The following is a 20,310-nucleotide window of genomic DNA, read 5'->3' as shown; positions in this document are numbered from 1 at the left end:
GGGAAATCATATGCAAAGAGTGTGGCCTGTGAACAGATCCCATCTGACATCAGCATCACACATGCTGTTCCCTGCAAGACAAATTCCTTGGAAAGCTGTGGCAAGGAGCTCAGTGGAGCAATGACTGAGCACAGGAACTCTCCCCTGTCTCCCTCTTGATCTTCATCCTTGGCAACTCCTTCTTGCTGCTGTGGTGGGGTTTCTATGAAATTGTAAGGTCAGTCTGGTTTCTTTGTTGTGCATTTTTTCCTTCATCTCTTTGCAGTGACTTCAGGTTGCTTTGTTGTTTTTCTTCCTCATCTTTCAGTCTTCCTATTGATTATTGATACAGGGACAAAATAAATTAATTCCAAGCCAATTTGCATGGAGAAAAGCAGATAATTGTAATGTGAATAGCTCGAGAATAGATCTTTCTGCTTGTTGCCCAAGCAATATTCAGGCAGCCAGGCACATTCTCTGCAATAAAAACACAGTCCAAAGTATAGCAGGATTTAATTGGAAAATCAGATGTTCTGTGATTCTTGATGGCTGATTTTCTGCCAATTATAAAGTAGGATGAGCTCCATTAGAATCACAACAATCCCTGACAAATTCTTCTTTACAGGTAATTCAATGGCTGAATGGTGGAACTGTGGCCACAAGTGGGCAAGGATCTCTTCTGAGCTGTTAGATTTATAAATGAATAATTTAGAGTTGCAATACCACTCAGTTTACATAAGGCTCCAGTTCTTCTGCTTCTCTACCTCCTGGCTTGAAGTAGGTGAAAAGAATAGAGCCCAAATGTGAGGCTCCTGCATGTCAGAACCAGAAGGAATTGGGAAATTATCAAGGTCAGCCAGAGGGAGAGGAAGAGCTGTGATTCATCTTTGGAGAAACCTACAGATGCTACTTAAGAAGGAAAAAATCAAGATAATATAATTTATATTTTCCATACTCACAGTTTTCCTCCTCAAATTTTAATTTGCATTCTCAATCCCTTTGCTGCTGCTCAGGCTTCTGAGCACTCTGCATGCTCTTTGGATCACTGGATTGTTGATCTGCTGAAAACTGAAAATAGTTTGTTCAATTTGCAGCAGCAGAGAATTTTTACAGATTTTTTTTCAAGTATTCAGAATGTTATGGGAAACAAAAAAAGAAAACAAATAATGGATAGGGTTTGGGGTTACTCTACATTTCTTTTTTTTTTTCCCCTCGTGATTATTGGGTCCACTGTCAGGGGCAAGAAGGGCTAGAAAACTGAATAAAGAGAAAAAGTAATCTTTGAAAAAGAAACTCATATTTTTCAGCTTCAAAAGACATTTAGAAAAATAAAAGAGAAGCTATTTTCTACAAACACTTTCCTTTGAAAAAGAAGTGAACAGTGGCCAACCCACTCTTCAATAGCAGGAATATTTTTTATAATAGGCTGGACACTGAAACCATGAAGTTCTTTAGATTTTAAGGCCTGTTCCTCTACTGATTTTTTTGAGTATCTGATGTGCTTTGCAGATTTTCCTTTTCATATGTACTGTGTTCTGTTCTGTGGGCTGGGATATTAATAGGATTTGATTTGAAGTACTTTTATGAATCATGTTGCAAGCTACATTTAGCTATTCCTAACTATTACAATACCTAAAGTTTTGAGGCAATCAAATGCCATAGTAATGGGGGCCAGGGGAAAGAATTAGGGCAGGAGATGAACAGATTTGAATCCCTAGGAAATCACTTCACAACACAGGTATTTGTTACTCATCTGTGTGTTTGTTCCAGCAGTCCCTATGTATAGTAAATGTACTTTTTACAAGAGCATGCAGTGATAGGATAAGGGAGAACGACTTTAAACTAAAAGAGAAGCGGTTTAAGTTTGATATTAGGAAGAAGTTATTTACTCAAATGGTGTACTGAGGCCCTGGCACAGATTACCCAGTGAAGCTGTGGCTGCCCATCCCTGGAAGTTTCCAAGGCCAGGTTGGACAGGGTTTGGAGCAATCTGGGACAGTGGAAGGTGTCCCTGCCCATGGCAGGGGGTGGAATGAGATGAACTTCAAGGTCCCAACCCAAACCATTCTGGGATTCTATTATTTACTTCATAGCAACATTTTCCAGGCTTCCTGAATGAATGATTCTTAGCGTGTGGAAAAATAAACCATTTATATTTATTAATGTGTTAATTTTTTTTTTTTTGTTATTATTGAAAAGGGCCCGAGGGAAGTGCAGTGAGGAAGCTGTTGATAGGCAGAGAAGATCACTGTAGATGTATGGCAGAACTTCTTATGGGAAAAGAAAAACTTGAGCTGCATGAGCTTTGCCCTGCCCTGAGGAAATGGCTTTGAGTTTGTCCTCAGTCACTTTTCAGAGTGCTTTGTCACTATCCACTGAGTTGGATCCTGTTTGCTGTCTGCAAGATTTGTTTTAGGGATGCTGTGGAGCTGCGTATCAACACCCAGATGTGCTTTGGTCCTTCGGGGCTGCCCTGGGAGGCAGCTGAGCAGATGGGCTCCTCCCGGGTGTTCCTGTGGCAGGAGCTCCCCAGAGAGCAGCAGTGCAGGTCCTTCTCTGCAGGACCAGAGCAGCAGTGCAATTCCTGCCCTGCAGGACCAGAGCAGCAGGACCTTCAGGAGAAGGAAGGGGGAGGACAGCATGGACAGCATGCCAGGAAGAGGCAGCCAGAAGTGGAGAAGAGAGCCCCTAAATGGAGAAACAGCAGCAGTCATCTGTGCCTAGGCCTTCAGCTATAATGATTTTGTCTACTCTGCTTCAGGCTGCAAAGCAGTTACATCTCAGGGTCTGAATGCTTTATTCTGAAAAATGGATCCACCTCTTAATAGTGGCTAACATCTGAGCAAGTGGGAATGGGAATGATGCCATAAATTTGCTCGATACCCAGTCCTTTTACTCATCAGTTGAAGTGACAAGCTATGGTGTCTCCTTTTGTGTTCCAGCCTCTTCATTTCTTCACCAGTGCCAACTGATACCTTTTTTCCCTCCTGTTATAAAAGCCTCTTTCCTCAGTAAACTCTTAATTTATTGATGAAAGCACAATAGTCTCAAGCTATGCCACACAGAACAGCTTCAGCCTCTTACAGCTGTGTAGCACCTCCAGGGTGGAGATGAATTCTGCTGGAGTTTTTCCAGGGCCTCCAGTCACTTCAGTGCTTTCAAGCTTTTTATTATGCTGCCTCCAGATATACTCTGGCCCTTGTATGTATTGATTGTTTTCCTTCTGAATCAGGTTGATAATAGCAAGCAGATTTTTGATTAATTATGTTTATATTCCTTTCTTCATCGAGTGTTTCCAATCACTGTCTAGTGATGGCACTGTTGATCATTATCACTGATCTGTCCTGGACTCCTGATTGATGTTTACTGATTCCCACATTTGTTTATCACTAGCTCATGACACTCCTCATTTTAAGAAGCATTCAGAAGTTCAGTAGGGCATCTTAATGCTCCGAAAAGAAACTGGAAATGCATGACTTGCTAAAAAAGATCAGTATAAGTTGCATACAACAGATTACTGAATATGTTATTTGCTTTCCAAATTTTGATGTGCTAAAATAAACCCCTATCATTTATACATGGTGACTTGTTTTTACTTGCTCTCAGCACCACACTTGGAGTCATTTATGCTACTTCTGCTACTGTCATCTCACTGGTCCTCCTCAGCTCTCTTCTGGTGAAATGTTGCCCCCAAAACCACATGAGTGAATCCCCACAGATAATCAACCTTAAACCTGTCCTGAAGTTTTTATGATGGAAGAATGTTATGTATACAAGGAAAAAAAAAAAAACAAACAAAACAAATAACCACTGCCAGAAACAGACCAATGTTGTCAACTTAGAAGCTGTTTTTTGAGCTCCTCTGAGATTTATGCAGCTTTTCTCTCTTTAACAATCAGGCTGGAGCTTCTCCTAAAACAGGTGGAATTGTGCACAACTTTGAGAAGCCAGGTGGTTACAAGCAGTAGAAAATTAGATCATTATTTGTAAAATGCTTTATAAAATCAGAATTATCAATCACTCTTATTGATTAACAGGTGATTTGCTACAAGCCATCAGCAGACCCCAAGCAGCCTCTGCAGGAGGGATTTTGATAACTCTGACCTTTGGATTTTTAGGATGCATTCTTCAAAAATCAGCATAGACTTAGAAAGGACAGGACCCACAGAGTGCAAGATAACATGCAATTATCGTTATATGTATTTTATTACAAAGAAATTCACTAAGGACCTTCATTCTCTTGTTACAACATTCTGTAAATGTCATATAAAAGCACTGCCCTCTACTGCTCAGGGGCTTTAATTAACAAATATTTAATTAGCAAAAAACCCAACACTTTTTTATAATGAGAACAATTGTATGGGCTTGCCTGTAAAAAAAAAAAAAAAAAAAAAAAAAGACTCTGGACCTTTTTATTAAAAGCAAAATGCTCATTTATCATTTCTAAGAAACATGAACCACCTGTGTTCTTATGTTTACACGGAGAACTAATAAGTCAAGAGTTTACAAGTAGATTTATGCATCTTCTCAGGCAGTGGTAAAGGAAAACACATTTTCAAGTAATTGCACCTTTCAAAATTATCCTTAAAATCTTCCATTTTGTGGAATTGTGACCACAGGAAGGCAAAGGAACAGGAGGATTTCAAGTTGCGAAGATGCAAGTGGAGAAAAAGACTTGATTCTCAAAGTAAAGGCAATGCAATCTGTTCAAGCTGTCTGGAGAAAATTCTTGTTGCTATTTATCTGCTAATTTTACAGTACATTTTCTTAAGAAATGTAAGGTGCAAAACACATGTGAAAACAAGCTGATAAAGATGCAGAAATACTGTTTATAGAGTCACAGCAAACTAGGGATGTGACAGCCATTACATCATAGGAGTCAGGATGTCACACCTGGCACTAGACTAGGCTTTAACAAGATTTTCTGGAGGAAATTTGACTTAACTTTGCCTTGTGACTACTTTTTATAAAGATGAAGCTTGGACTCATTAGCCAATAGAGAACTTCAGCCCATCCCAACCAATTGGGGGCTACTAAGCATTATAAATGTCTTCTGAGGCAGGTGGGCTCACTTACTCCTTGGGAGTGTTTCTGCTTTGGGAGAGACCTCTGAGGAGAGAGGATTTTTGTGTGAAGTTTTGGTGTTGAGAGAGATTTAAATTATGGAAGCTTTCTGGGGTTTAGTTAATATGTTTCAGGTAAATTTGGGGTTTATTTTAAGGGATATTTTTATTGTGTTAATTGTCGGTATGAATGTTAATGTTGTTGTGGCTTTGTATTCCTATGTAAGTAGTGGCTTTTGGTGGAATTTTGGTTTTTAGTGGTGTTATAGCTATTTAAAATTTTAATTTGGTTTGGGGAGTCTAATTAGCAGAGTTAATGAATCTTCTGCAGAGTATGTGAATATGAAGGAAAACCATAATGGCCTTCTTAATAAGCAGAATATAAATATAGTTGTTCTCTTATGCTTGCACCTCTTATTAAAAAAAGTCTTTTGTGGAAGAAATAATTTTCTTTGTGAAGACAGAAAGCAAAACCTGTGAAGCTTGCTCTCAAGTGCTTTCTAGGTGGAGGAAGGCTAAGATAATCTGGCCATCATTTCTGTGAAACCCAAAATTTGTTGTAGGTTAAGAGTTACAGCTTTTGCTTTGTTAAGGCTCAAGATGAGAGCAGCATGGATTGTGGGGCTGTGCCTGATGAACAAGCTTCTGTCTTCTGGAAGCAAAATCTGCTGTGAAGGCAAACAATCTGTCTCTCCTCAGTCTGCTTAGCTTGCAGAATCTGCTGGGCTTCAGGGACTGATGGCCTCAAAGCCTCTATGGACTTCTCCTTATACCAGTGACATAGTTCTTGAGTAGCTTCTTTATTGCATTAAATAAAGCACAGTTTCTGAAAGAGACTTCTACAGCCTTTTCTTCCAGGCCTTGTTTCTGTCCCTGTCTTTATAGAAGGGAATTCTGGTTGCTAATCAACTTTCTTTTCCTTGCTGCATTTTATTATGAGAGGCATGTGGTTGAATAAGTTTGATTGTGCTTTTAAAAATCTCACTAAATGTATAACACCTATGGAGGATAGCTATGGGTTTTGTGACTAAAATGACCTGTAAGCTTTTTTTCCTCGCTAAATGTGCTACAGCTTTAAATTTAGAGAAACAGTTCTTCAGAGATGCTAATGGCCCAAGTGTTTCTTATGCCTCTTCAGAGTCTGTGATGGTGTTTGCTGCAGAGCAACTGCTGCATCTGTGGTCTCCACTTATTTGTATTTTATTGTGCACTGCTGTAGTTATCTATCATTTTAATGTGCTGTACCAGCCTCAAAAAATGGTCCTTTTTAAAAATGTGTATTTATATTTTTTCCCTTTGATTTAACATTTTCCTGTGTGACATTTTGGGGGCTGTATTCTAATAATGCTTAACCCTGATAACCAGTAAATAGGAAGTTACACTTCCTCGAGTTGAACTTGCTTATTGAGCTGGGGGGGGAGGGAATTTGGAGGGCCCTTAATTTTAAAATAGGGGGTTGATTGCACCTTTTACTTAGTTGCATTTTGTAGAGACTTCTCTCCAAATGAATTAAATTGTTCCTGGTTCTCAGTTGTGTTGTTGCAGGGCATTTTGAAAGTGTCTATGCCAGCCATAGGGAAAATGTTGGAAGTAGTGGCTGAGTTGCAGTGCAGCTTAATTAACTAGGGAGGGACTGTTACCTTAAGCAGGGTGAGAATTTAGAGAATCAAGCACTTGGGAGCTTATTCACTTTTGCTCTTCCTCTTGCACAGACGTAGCACAGGCAGAATGTGACAAAAACTATAAAATCCTTGATTTAAGGGCACCACCTCATAGAAACTGTACCTAATTATTTTAGGCCATGGCTTGGAAAAGCTGTCTTTTATAGAGCTATTTCTAGATGATCACTGCTTAATAATCATGACGATAAAAACATGAGAAATGTGATGTTTTGTGCGATGTGTGGCTGTAAATGGGAGTTGGAGATGTTATTTGTTTGGGTGTGGCTGCTCTGTTTTGTTATGACACGCCTGGCTTAGGGAATAAAAAGCAGAGCCTTTTTCATGCTAGTTTAAAGGCGTACAAAATGGCTGGGGATTTATCTGCAGATCAGATGCCAAAGGCTGGCTGGGAGGCAGCACAGGTTTTGCCCTCCCCTCTCTGTTCCATCTTTCCTGTGAATTGGCAGAGGGCCTTGGAAAGCACTGGACTCTTCCCGTGGGACACCAGCGCAGGCTCAGCGAAAGTTCAACAGCAAAGCACAGAAACGCAATCTGTGTCTGGGCTTCTGAACCAAGCTGGGCTTTGTTGGGAGCAGGAGCTTTCTGGAATGTGCACGGGGATGAGGAATAATGCAGCAGGGTGAGCGCTGCCCGGGGCTGGGAGCGCAGCTGAGCGCTCTGGGCTCTCCTCCTCTCTTGCAGAGCGCGGCCATGGGGGACGCGGCACCAGCCCAGCCGCCCGAGCCCAGGGCTGCTCGCCGCCACCTCTTCGAGGCCAGCATGAGGAGCATGGCCAGGAGGCTCAGAACTTTCCAGCAGTGGCCCCGCACTGCCCCTGTGTCTGCCCGAGATCTGGTGGAGGCTGGATTTTTCTACCTGGGCCCCGGGGATGAAGTGCAGTGTTTCTGCTGTGGTGGTATCCTGAAGGACTGGAGACCTGGTGATTGCCCCATGATAGAGCACCTGCGTTTCTTCCCTTCCTGTAAATACCTCTCTGGTGAGGATGTTGGGAACCAGGAGATGCTGTCCCTGCAGGAGATCTTTGACACTGTGGATGGGCAGTTCCTGAGTGTCTTGCAGGGGATAGTCAGTGAGGAGACAGCCCAGCCCAACGAGCCAGAGTACCCTGAGATGGTGACAGAGGAGATGAGGCTGTCTACGTTTGAGAACTGGCCACAAAATTCCAGCATGCATCCAGAGCAACTGGCTAGAGCAGGGTTCTTTTACACAGGTAGGTACTCTGGGGAAATGTCCTTAACTCTTATTCAAGTTAACTTTTGAAAGTTTTGCTGTTTATTGCTCTTACAAATACCTGTGTGTATGTGTATTGTGGTTAAAAACCATGTCGTTCCTTCTGTCTGTGCTGTTTCTCTTGCTGCTTGTGCAGAATTTGTTTCAACATTTAACTCCTCTTTGGGTACTGAGGGGTCCATGAGTAAACACCTCCTTGCCAGCAGGAGAGGAAAAGGTGATGTGTTTTAAACAGATGTTTTACAGACAGAAAAGTCTGTGCTTTAAGATCCATTGGGTGTATTTATTCCTTGCACTTCTAAAAGGACTTGAGGAGCTTGCTTGGTGTGTCATGTTGCGGATAGGCTGTGTCTTGCACTGAAGCCTTTCCTTCTCAAAACCCCAAACCTGAGTGACAGCTGTATGGCACCAGCCCCTCTGGCTGTTGCTGTGGCTTGTTTCTCTAGGGACTCTTTGTTTGAAATACAGAAATCAGAGACCTTTTTTTGTTGCAGAAAATTGGCAATATTTCTTGTAATCGCATGCATGTGAATATCAATAAAATGCTGTTCTTTCCCTTTGAAAATGCTTTGCTGGTTAGGTAACAGGTTTGAAGAAATAGTCCTCTGAATTGACCAGCCAGGGGAAATATTTGCACTATGGCAGATTGTGGTTAGTGAGCACAGTGTGTTCATAGGTGTAACTAATTACAGCTCTGCTGTGGAGGCAGGCAGGGGGATTGGCTGGGGGGGTTGTGCATGGCAGCTCAGCTGCTGCCATGGATGCTGCCTGTTAGCTTGTGATCCCCTTCTGGAATCCTCTCAGCCAGCTCTGGGAGCTCAGACTGAATTCCTGCCCCTCTACAATGTGCACTGTTAGTAACTTGTCATGTGTTCATCTCTCCTGTCCAAAGCCTGTGTTTTGTGCCAAGTCTCACCCAGGGTTCGTGTAGGGCATATAGTGTCTCAGGTGTCAAACAATCTCTTGATCTCCCTTTCAGGACGAGGAGATGTAGTGAGGTGTTTTTACTGTGATGGAGGCGTGAGGAGCTGGTCCTTTGGAGATGATCCTTGGAGGGAACATGCCAAATGGTACCCAGAGTAAGTCAGTCTTGCTTAACAAATACCCCAAAAGATAGGTCATGCATTTCGCACTGATACTTTTCTTTCATATGATAGCAATATTTATATCCTCTCACCTTAAAAGCAAAATAAAATGTAAAAGCTTAGGTGGAATGGCACAGTTCAGACCTGAGATTCTCTAATTTCACCTGGAGTTCACCATCTAAGAGTTCAATAAATAACTTTCTTTGGCAACAAAGAGCTTTCATTTCTTTTTGTACCTCAGAGTAGGAGTAATGTATTGTAACGTGGTGGTGTGTTTTTTCCTTAAATTGATGTTCGTTCAATGTTTGTTTATTTCCCTCCTCCCTAATCTCCTCCCCTCCCCAGTTGTCAATCTTCCCAAGCTCTTCCCTCTCCAAGTTGTCAATCCTTCCTTTCCCTGCCTCTTTCCCTAGAACATTCTCTGTCACTCCTTCTAGTCACCTCCCCTCCTTCGAGAGTGTTCCCTGTCCATTTAGTTACACTTGACACCCTATTTGTTACTTTGTCTTATTCCACTCCCCTATTTCCCAATAGGTTTATGATCTGTTAGTCCTGCCTTAGACCCCTCCCCAATTCTACCCTCATTGGTTATTGTTCCTACACCCCTCCTCCTGCGTTTCTCTATAAAACCTTCTGCTTGCCCTCCCAAGTTGGTCTTGGGTTCCATTTTCTCCATTTGGCAAACCTGTTTTGGGACACCCAAGCCCCGTGTCACCTCCACCTGTCCCCGTGCTGGACCATCAGGTAACTGGGATTGCAGAGCTCACCTGGGGACACTCATTCCTCCCTTCCCTCGCTGCCCAGCACACAACCCTCGGAGCGTGGTGAGACAAACGTTGTAAGCCTTGGGGTTCTGCAGCAGTTCTTGTTTCTTTCTGTGAACTGCTCTCCCATCACTGTCCTGTGGTCTTTGCTAAAGCATATTCCAACCAAGCTCATCTTGGGCCAAAATGAAGACTGAGTTAAGAGGGAGGGATCATGATCCTCTTGCTGTCAGCCTTTGTGCAAGAGGTGGGCAGGTGAAACACCTGATTACCCTGTCTTTAATGGCTATATAGAGGTTTGCTCATTGCCCATAACACTCTTTGCTTCTAAATTTCAAACTGCTGCTTTCACCTGGGAGATGTTGTACTAATGTATTTCAACTTTTCTGCTCATAGGTGTGAATTTTTGCTGCATTCAAGGGGGAGAGAATTTGTTAACAGCGTTCAGGCGACATTTTCTGGCACCCTGCTGGCTCCAGTGAGTTGTGAACACTGTGTGTAGTGGGTTAGGTTTGGTAGATGGGAAAGTTTTGAACACGTGCTTCTCTTTTTGTATCATTTTCAGAGACATTCCTGGGATCAGACTGAGCAAGACTCCTCTTCCTCCCAAGGTCAGTGCTGTAATTCCATGGTGTTTTATCTTCTGGTGAACATGGTCTAGTCTGAGTTCCACCAGCCCACCTCAGCTGCTCTGCTCTCTGTAGACGCAGTGCTTCTGAGATGTTTTGATATTCTAGAAGTTGTTTTGCTTTGGTTTTAGGCAATGGTCTCTAGTTCAAGAAACAAAATTACTTGTTATTTTGAGACCTCTTAGTCTAAAGCCAGAGACATGTAGCTAGTTTGGATAATCATGTGAGTTTTGGGTGCTTACCTAACTCACCTTTTGATGTTCTTGCTGTTGATGTCTGTCTGTAAAGCCCTTCACTGCAACATTTTAAACATGCTTGATAAGAAACCAGAGAACAGTAGAGGGTCTAGATGTTCATGAAAATGTTGTTCCTGGGATTTATTCCCATTTATCAGTTGTTCCCAGAAATGTAAATTAGGTGAAGTTTGGCTCCCATAAGCTTAAGCAAGACTTGAGCCTTTGAAGTGACTGCCAGCTGAATTTCCTACTTCTGTTGTTACTGTTGAATGGTCGAGGTAGGCTTCAATTGGGATGTTCTACTTGATGCTCATGAAAGCAGTTCTGAGGCTTCTGTTCTGGGATGTGAAAACAGAGATAAGGATTATGGAGTGATGCTGAACACAGGAAACTGTTCACTGATAAAGTGAAATAAACCATCCAAAATAAGTATCTTTTGTGAAATTAGCTTTGATTAATTTCCTTGTGAATTATGATTTGAGTTAAAAAATAAATGTGGAAGTTAATCTAGCTAAATGGATAGCTTGAGGAGTGTTCTAGGATATATTAATGCCATATTATGTAGAACACCTTCAAGGAATGGCACACGTTTTGCCCAAAGCTCTGCCTTTTTGATAAAGTACCTGTTCACTGCTTTACAGATCCCCTGAGGAACTGGAAATTGTTGGCTCATCCTTCTGAGGATCAGAGTTTCATAGTGCAGAATGTCCTGCAGATGGGCTTTGACCCCACCTGGGTGGCCAACCTGGTAGAGAATAAATTTGTGCTGACTGGGACTTTCTACCTGTCTGAGTCTGAGCTGATTTCAGACCTGCTGCAGTCAGGCTGGGGGGCCAGCAGCAGTGCAGGAGGAAGGAGAGGTAGGCCTGACTCACAGCTGGGCTTAGGGGGTGTTTCACCTCTTCCTCACTGCACCTGGAGCACTGCTGGGTGCTGAGGGTCTGCCTTCACTCTGCCCAGGCTGGATTGAGGGGTAATGCCTCAAGCCTGCCTTTCCTCGGGAGCCTGAGCAATGAGGGTCTGAGTTAAAGAAACCTGGAGAAGCTGTGGTTGCTGTATCTGCCTGCACTGGGCTGTGGTGGGGATATCCTTGGTGTTTCCTGCTGCCCTCAGACCTGCAGGAACTGCACTCCATGATGTGCAGGCTCGTGTGCAAATTCACAGCTGATCCAGGCAGAGGCAGTTGCCTGAAGCAAAGCTCCTAGGATGGATGATCACTCCAAGCCTGTTTAAAATTAGAATCAATAACCTGTTTAGAAATAGCTGTAGTTCTTGTCTGGGTAATATATATTTTCTTTAACTTCTGTCTTGTGTTATCTGTTTGCCAAGTGAAGCTTACTTGACGATGCAGTTCCAAAGCTCCTGCCTCCACAGCATGGTCTGCCATTTCTGTAGCTAACATGGAAAAAATTCCACAAAACTGAAATTTTGATTAAATAGTAGCAAAGGAGCTGGAATGACCAGCTGATGTGGTAGATGAACACCTTTGAGGAGAGAACGTGATGTGGATAGACAGACCTTGGCAAAGAGGTTCTTGTGAAGCACCACAAGAACATCAGCCATGCCAGGCTGAGATAAGAAATTTTTAACCAAATGCTTCTGAGGCCCAGGTTATTTTTTCTTTTCACACAGCACTGTCAGGAGAAGGATAAAGGAGGTAGCATTGAATACCATCTTCTTTTCTGGTTGTACAGGTGCTGTTCAGAGAGAGACTGGAACATCAAGACAAGAAATGCGATCTGTGCGGCAGAAGGAATCAGGTGCTCTGGGCTGGCAGTGTGGGGAATTGAGCTAAAGCATTATTGGGAGGAGTTCTAGAATAACAGTATCAGTAGTCATTATACTAACTCATTTTTTTCAATTTTGAAGGGGACTGTGTGCTAGTTTGAGTGGCACTTGAGCACAGGAACCCTTATTCAGGGATTGGAGTGCCCCTGCGGAGCAGCTGTTACAAAAAAATCCAGTTTATGGGGATAATTAACAGAGTAAATGCTGTTGATCTGTGTCCCTGCTCAGTCCAGTGAGTGTAAATAAGCTGAACCTTGTGTAGATAAGCCAGTCTACAGCAGCTGTAATTTTTCTGCTTAAATGAAGCTTGCTTGAGAGGTATTTCTGCCATCTTCACAGTCTCTGAACAAAACAATGGGCAAGTTGCTGTGTGACTTCCTAAGCTGTCACAACTGGCACTTTGGAGCTGTGACAAAACACTAACAGTTTGTTTTTTTTTTTCCCCCTTTTTTTGGTAAAGATGAGTCTCAGCTGAGCACAGAAGAGCAGCTCCGACGCCTGCAAGAGGAGAGGACGTGCAAAGTGTGCATGGACAAAGATGTGTCTGTTGTGTTTGTCCCCTGTGGCCACCTGGTAGCTTGTGAAGAATGTGCCCTCAATTTGAGGCTGTGTCCCATCTGCAGGGCTGGCATCCAGGGCCGTGTGAGAGCCTTCATGTCCTGAGCCGTGGTGCACCCAAGGGGAAGAGAAGTCCATACAACTCACAACTCAGCAGAGGGAGAAAATAAGTTAATAGTTTGCTGGCGCAATCTTATTTGCAGGGTAGCTTGGCATAAGGGTAAAAACTCACTAAATGTGGCTCCTGTGCACAGTGTTTCTAGGAAGAACTGCTGGTTTTATCTACTCTTGCTTTAGGACTGCTCCAGGAAAACTCTGCTGGGTTCTTTTGTCCTCCAAAATGAGGTTTTTATTGTCAAGAGATTCTCCTTCTCCACATTTTTGTGTTCTCAAGTGAATCTTTGCCCTGTGCTGAAATCAAAGACTGTTTTCAGCAGACTCTCTGGTTCTTTCTCACTCACTTAGCAGTTGTCTAGAGATTGTTCTTTTAGTGATTCCTTCAGGAAGTTTGATTGAAAACTGGAGTATTTTTTGTACAAAATGCATTCCATTGGGACTAGAATACTCAGCAACAATGTGTTGTTGGGGAGGGAGAATCTACCTTTTTCTCCCCTTTTTGCTGTCTTTTTTTTTCTCCTCTTTTTGTTCAATTTTCAACAATTGATGAAACATTTCAGTTATACTCAAATTTGCATAACTAAGTGGAAAAGGTCTGGCCTAACTCTCCAAACTCTCTGCCCTCAGCTGACCTCCCCTGGTGGAAGGCTCTGTGCTCAGGGTCACTGAGTGGTCTCCTGGAAGCTTCTTATGGAGCTCTTCCCTGGCTGTTGAGTGTTATCCTGGTGGAAAACTGCTCTGGAAATATACCTTACTAGAACATCTCTTTGCTGGCTAAATTGGTGATTCTTATTAGAATTTGGAATAGTCTATCATGTAGCCAAAGAGATTAAGTTTCATCCACACTATGCCTTGTTAAGTGAAGGAAAAGGAAGTACATTTTTAAAATTAAACTGTTCTTTTTAATGGAATAAAATATTTCCTTTATTTAACTTGGAGGTCTGAATATCTGATTCTAGTACAATTCCCTACTGGGGGAATGGTGTGGTGGTGTCCTAAGATGTTGGAGTGACATCAGGCTGTAAATCACCTCTGTCCTTCAGTGCTACGTGGGCATAACTAAGACAAGCAGATGTTCTTGCCATCCATTAGTGTCCTTTGGAATTTTACAGCCAACACATGGATCATAGAGCCTTAGAATGGTTTGGTTGGAAGGGACCTTAAAGCTCATCTCATTCCAACCACCTGCCATGGGCAGGGACACCTTGGATGGATGGGGCAGCCACAGCTTCCCTGTGCTATGGCCCCACCACCCCCACAGGGAAGCATTTTTCTCCTCAAAATTCTTTGAAACTGCAAAAGAAGGGATAAGGATGAAGGAGAATAAGGCTCTGATACATGAAACTCTGCAAATGCAGAATAATTCTGATCGGAAGTCTTTGCAGAGTTTTGGTAGGTGGCGCTTTTTTTGCAGTTCTGGAAGTGCTTCTCTGGTTCCAGCTCTGGTTACTAAACAGCTTGGGGGCTTGCCTGTGAGTCACTTGAAGGTGTCAGTTATCTGTGGATCCCATGGGAGGGCAGCTCTCTTCATCCCTGACTTCAGAAGAAAGGAATATTAGCAGAGTAATTGGCAAAGATGACATAAATTACAACTTGAGTGCTGGTTTAAACTCCACAGCTCTTGGAGGAATTGGTTGTGTCTCTGCCAGACAGCAGCTTTCCCAGGGAACAGAATGTCACCACCATGCCAAATGAGGGCTTGTCTGGATACAAGGTATCATTGGCTTTGCTTTGCCTCTATAAATACAGCAGAAACTCATAGTTTAAATAGATGTGGTAATCTGAGAAGATAAAACACCAGCTCAGTGCTGCAACACTTATTTCCTCCAAATTCACCTGAGTGTGACTGGAACCTAAGCGAGGCTGGAGCTGCACCAACTATTTCTGGGGCTAACCCTACTGAGCAGTGTGGGAATGGTGAATGGCTTTTCCACCCCAGGGAAAGGGGGCAGCTGGTTTATCTCCTGCGGGGAAATGGCCCTTCAGAACCAGGTGCCACGTTGTTTTTGGAGAAGCATCTCCAGCGATGTCTGTCCCCAACAGAGGGCACTCCGAAACTGGAGATAAGGGAAGCCACCGCCTCCAGCTGCTCCTGGATAATGCTGGGGATGGGCTGGGGTGGGATGGGCTGGCAGTCCCTGCTCTCGCAGGGCACGGGCACTGTCACCTTGAGGGACTCAGGGTGGGTCTAGCACAAGCAGACAACGGGAGGAGTTCTTAAGGCATGAGGAGGAATGACTCTACTAATAAAACCTGGAGGAGATAAAGTGTGGAATATGACCCTTGCTAGCTTTGTTTATTCTCAGACTGATTTTTTTTTTCCTTATGATGAATGGCAGTCACTGATACTGCATTGTTATAGGCTTACCTGAAGATGGGCTTGGTGTTTACTTCTGGTTAATTGGTGGTTTATGCTACAATGAACACAGGCAATTGAGGGGTAGTTCTGAAGTGATTCAGTCATCACATTTTTATTTCATTCATCTTTACTAGTGTCTATGAAAGCCAAGAGACAATGCTGTTAAATGCAGAGTTTGATGCTTCATCTCTTTAGAGTGCTTGGTAATGAGTTTTGATCAGTTTAATTGGTGAAAGTGGCATCAAGGCTTGGTCAGCTGGAGAGGTGTAGTGTTAAAAACATATAGATCTCAATTCCAGAAATTCCCTCCTTTACCTTCTAGAGGAATTGCTGCCTGAAATTACCAGTAAAATGTTCCAGGTATTCAGAGCTGAAACTGTGCTTTTTCCACCATCTATGCTGATTTTTGATTGCTCCCAAACAAGGCTGACAAAGACTGCTGGTATCTGATAATACTCTCTCTGAGGAAAAGAAACCATATTAAACCTAAAATGTGTGAAGTCAGTGCTTAATGAGAAAAGGAAAGATTAATTTGCAAAGCCCCAAACAAATGCAAACTTTCCTGGGAAAATCTCATTGAACAGAGGTTGTGTATTCTTTGTCTCTTTTTTTCTGCCTCTCCAGGGACCATCAGGTTGGCAGACAGGAATGTGTGATCCATAAAGAAAGTGAATAAAGGAGAAGTGGAGAAAGAATTCTAAGTGTGTGCACACTGCTGTGTATGATCTCAAAATGGAGAGCAGCTTGTGTTTCACTGCTATTTTTAACTCAGTAGTGACACAATATCACTAATAAGGGAGGTACTTATTACTCTTACTTATTACTCTTTTGTCATGCAGAGCTGTCAGGGTTGACCTTTTTTCTTTAAGGTATTAAACTAGGATGAAACTAGTTGTCTGTTTTGCACAGTGAGAAGCTGTGGATTTTGGTGCCTAAAATAAGGGAAAAAACACCCTACAAAAAACAACATTTTTACTTGCTGCTGCACCCAAGCAGAACTCGGGATGTTTGGCTATCTGAAATAGAAGCAAAAAATACTTTCTCAGTGCATGTACATTTGGGTTTATAAGAGTGGATTTTGCTTCCTGGGCCCTGTGGAATGAGACAAAAAAAAAAAAAAAAAAGCTGCATCATTCTGTCTTTGATTTAGCACTTAATGTTTTTATTTTTTATTTAATTTTTCCCTCACACTTCTCCCTAGCATAGCTTCAAGCTTGACCCTTCTGAAAAGCATTTCTCAAAAAATGCCAAGTAATCCCAAACAAATTAGGCAAGACAATAATGAATTACAACAGCACTTGAAGTACCAGCCCAAAAATACCAGGGCTGGCTGACAACTGCTCCTCCTCTGCTTTTGACACGTAACATGCTGGGAGACACAGCTAACAAAGCTGACTTGGCTTTCTTGGTTTGTTCTTCTTTTTAATCAACTGCTGCAGCTCATTAATGCAACTTAATTACACTTGCATTTCCCCTTCAGCCCTTTCCCTCCCCACAAAAAGCTTGTCACAAATGAGACTCTTCCAGCAGGCTGTTTCCATGGAATAGGTGTGGCTGTAGGTGATGAAGGCACCTCTGATCCATGAGGAACTGGGGCTTTTCCAGGGCCTGCAGCAGGATTCAGCTACACCAGGGTTAATTCAACGTAGCTGGGCAGTCCCAGAGTAAGCTACAGCTGCTCCAAGCATGGCTGGGCTGGTTGGAACGGGGTGAAGCTGAGTGAAGAGCTGATGGCTGCCGTAGTTTCCAACTGTTCAGCGTTACAGGAGTCAGGCCACAGCACCCTGAGCTCCAGGACAAAGCTGCTGCCATGTCTACAGAGAACGAGCAAGGGCTCCTGGCTGGGTGGGGACAAAGGAGGGAGAAGTTCTCATCTCTAACTTGGAACCCGACAATGCCTAAGTAACTCGGGTGTAAAGAGCCCCCACCTCATTTTACACAGGCAGGGAGGATGTGAAGTCGTGTTAGGGGATTTAGGCTCTGTTCAGAAAAAGGGGAGGACGCTAACTACAGAAGGTATGAAATGTCCCAGGGTGTTGGGCAGTGCTTCCTTCTTCTGGATCCGTGGCACAAGGAAGCAGCTCCGACTTCAACTGCAGCTCTTGAGAGGCTCTTGGTGAACTTGCTCTGCCAGAGGTCTTTAGGCCTGTGCCACTTCTGGGCCAGTACCAGCAGACTGTGGTAGGAAAGGTTCGTCAGGGCACTTGGAGGATTAAAAACCAACCGTGTGGCCGTTCTTTGATGTACATTCATTGCGTTTGAAAAGGAGACAAGGAACAAAAAAACGGAGTGGAGTTCACCATCCTGCATTTCCTCTGCCAAAGATCCAGGCCCCAGGGGACTGTTTCCTGCAGCACCTTTGGTGGAGTGCAAGGTTTATCCATCCTCTGGCTCCTCTTCACTTACGCAGGCCTGGAAAAGGGGGAAAAAAGGTGAAGGCAGGCTGTGAGTGTGGAGCAAGTACCCAACTGCTTTCTTTATGTGGCAGAAATGGTGTGGAAATAATGAGGACAATTTTTTCTTTTCTCTTCTGGACTTTTAAATATTATTTACTACAGATGAGGAATAGGATTGAGAGCTCAGAAGTAATGTGGTTAAGTAGTCTTCAAGCCTGGAAAGAATGCAATGCATATGTCAGACCTGAATATGCTGCAGTTAGGCTCAAGTGTTAGATCTATGGATCCTCAGCGTTTGGAGCTGCATAAACTTTGGTTAGAAACTTAAAAAGCTAAGGGTCATCTCTAGGATAAAGGAGCTGCTTGAAATTGCAGTCAAGTGCTTTTTGTGTAGGTGCAGCAGGATAAGCAGATCTACTTTTGGAGCCAGCAGTAAAGGTGAGTGAATGCTTTTGGCTGGAACATCACCTCTTACACATGCAGCTTCAGGATGATCAAAAGAGTTTGCAAATTCATGTTGTTTGTTTGGGGAAAAGTCTACCTAGAAAGAGAAGCAGAAGTGTTTTGTGGTTTTTTCTCTCCTCAGAACAAAGTGGGATTTTTTTCCTGTTTAAGTTTCCTTTGTAAATTATTCTGCTTATCAAAATTTGGAGAAGATAGCTGGAATAGAAATTCTAAAGGAGTTTTCCTTCCCCTCCTTCTTATTCCCATGTTTCAGTCTTGGACTCTGACTTTTTGACTTAATGTTACTTGTGTGCTTGTACATATTGATGTATTGAAGAACCCACTTTAAGCCAGTAGGGGATGATGGTTGTATGGGGACAAATCCTTTAATGCTCACAGCAGCTTCGTGCCTGTGGCCAGCAGACTGTGGCCCATCAGGGACCATTAAGGTGAGCAGTTGCCAACAGGAGCCTCAGATCCCTCAATTAACCAATGCCTCCTGTTGCTGCCCTGTCAATACTGAGGTCTCCATCTGGTAAAAGTCACACCCTGTGTTAAGACAGGGCCCTTTCCATTGGTAGATCTGAGGAAAGTCCATAAAATCTGGCTACACAACTCTAATTAAAGCTCTGAAGCCCCTAAAGTGATGCAGTACTTGAGGTGCCAGATCAGCTTTAGGGGTGAACTCAACTTGTGAGGTGAAGATCCCTGCTCAGCCTTACAAACACAATCTTAAAAGGCAGGAAGATCTAGTGCTTGTCCCTGTACCTTTTAAATAAACAGAGATCACCTCCTATCATCCAGCAGGTTCTTGATTTAGCACTACCCTGTGTAGAAAATCATGCTTTGAGGCTATTCTGCTTTATAATCGAGACTGCACAGTGCTGCCTTCCAAAACAAATTTGGAGAGTGATGTCAGGAAACTGAAAGGATTCAGCAGGCAGGGGATGCTGACAAATGCTCAGGATGCTCTGGGTACTTGGCAGGTAGTGCAGGGGCTTGGAGAGAACAGCTTGAGTGAGAAATGTCAAAGCTGGCTTGGCCAGCACTTCCAGTTATTGGTGCAAAAATGCTTTTTTGCCTCAAGTGATAAGAATTCTGTTACTACAAATGAACAAACAAGAAGAAAAGCAACCCAGGGCTGTGCAGCACAAGGGGAGACAGCAGGCACAGCCTGAACTTGTGCTTCAGTTGAGGGAAGAATTCAACCCTTTCTTCCTAAAAACTCACCAGAAATACTCTCTTTTAACCTCAGGTGAGCAACTTTGTCTTTCCAGAAGTGATTTACTATCCTTTGGATAAGTATTTTGACACAGAAGCTCAGGCACTGAAGACTTTAAAATGTCTTCTATCAAGAGTGATAATATATTATTATTATTAAATAATTAGTGTGGTGCCTTGATTGGCAATCAGCACTGAGTTAAGGGCAATTCTTTTGTGCAGTAAAACCACCAGAACAATTTTTTTCATGATAGTTTGAGCCTCTTTTACTTAAGGTTGTGACTTCAAACAGTAACTATCACAACCAAAGTTCCCCAGAGTCAATGAAATGTGGAACAAAAGCAGTTGTGGAACTTGAAACAGAAATAATGACTTTATTTTTAGAATACCATTGTTGCTGTGTGAGTGTCCAAGGTGTGAACTGAGATGAGCACTCTTAAATCTTGTCTTTGTAAACAACAGCACAAAATGATGGTTGATTGTTGTCGGTGTCTTTTTTTTAAAGAGAAAAGTAACACCTGACTTGAAAAATTTCTGAGGTTTTCCACTGATTGGAGGCTGAAAGCTGAGGTCAGGGAGATCATTATGATAAAACTTGGACATAACTGGATTATGGTGTGGAAGTACCTATTATCAGAAACAGTTTGGGGAGGTGTGTTTTCCTCCTGGCAGGAGGCAAAGGTATTTCAGAACTTCTTTCAGTGCTGTGGCTGGAAGCTGAAGGCCAGAACTGGGGTGCACAGTTTGAATACTGAATTC

The 20,310-nt window shown here is 42.9% G+C and overlaps 2 protein-coding genes across 5 annotated transcripts in view; one reads left to right on the top strand and one right to left on the bottom strand.

Annotated features, from left to right (window-relative positions):
* The first annotated feature begins 1,709 nt into the window (after positions 1-1,709).
* Positions 1,710-16,975, top strand: BIRC7 (baculoviral IAP repeat containing 7). Of its 2 annotated transcripts, XM_085558234.1 has the most exons (8): positions 1,711-5,177; positions 7,406-7,934; positions 8,934-9,033; positions 10,200-10,281; positions 10,369-10,414; positions 11,310-11,528; positions 12,363-12,428; positions 12,917-16,975. In XM_085558234.1, the coding sequence occupies exons 1-8, from the start codon at positions 5,142-5,144 to the stop codon at positions 13,117-13,119; spliced, it is 1,281 nt and encodes a 426-aa protein (XP_085414360.1). In that variant the 5' UTR covers positions 1,711-5,141; the 3' UTR covers positions 13,120-16,975. The 2 variants fall into 2 exon arrangements, with proteins under 2 accessions (XP_085414361.1, XP_085414360.1); XM_085558235.1 differs by lacking the exon at positions 11,310-11,528 and having other exon boundaries at positions 1,710-5,177.
* The window catches only part of NKAIN4 (sodium/potassium transporting ATPase interacting 4), a 51,085-nt gene continuing 46,347 nt past the window's right edge, over positions 15,573-20,310 (bottom strand). Inside the window, exons 7-8 of one of the 3 annotated variants that reach the window (XR_002465169.4) lie at positions 18,355-18,427; positions 16,624-17,902 (exon numbers count right to left, since the gene is read on the bottom strand). Coding sequence is in view for 2 of the 3 variants with exons in the window: in XM_021527254.4 (XP_021382929.1) it covers positions 17,889-17,902 (14 nt within the window). In the remaining variant the exon portion in view is untranslated. Of the gene's footprint in view, positions 17,903-18,354; positions 18,428-20,310 lie in introns of all 3 variants that reach the window. The other 2 variants (XM_021527252.4, XM_021527254.4) reach the window with 2 other exon arrangements.

The sequence above is a fragment of the Lonchura striata genome, chromosome 20 (genome assembly GCF_050655825.1).
Source record: "Lonchura striata isolate lonStrDom1 chromosome 20, ASM5065582v1, whole genome shotgun sequence".
NCBI lineage: Eukaryota > Metazoa > Chordata > Aves > Passeriformes > Estrildidae > Lonchura > Lonchura striata.
Note: the sequence above shows the minus strand (reverse complement) of the source record. Positions and strands in the feature narration are given on the sequence as shown.

Excerpts from the sequence above, each read along its gene's own strand:
- BIRC7 (XM_085558234.1), top strand. The coding sequence starts at position 5,142 with ATGGAAGCTTTCTGGGGTTTAGTTAATATGTTTCAG. Across the intron at positions 5,178-7,405 it reads GTTTAGTTAATATGTTTCAG|AGCGCGGCCATGGGGGACGC; the intron begins GTAAATTTGGGG and ends CCTCTCTTGCAG. Across the intron at positions 10,282-10,368 it reads CTGGCACCCTGCTGGCTCCA|AGACATTCCTGGGATCAGAC; the intron begins GTGAGTTGTGAA and ends TATCATTTTCAG.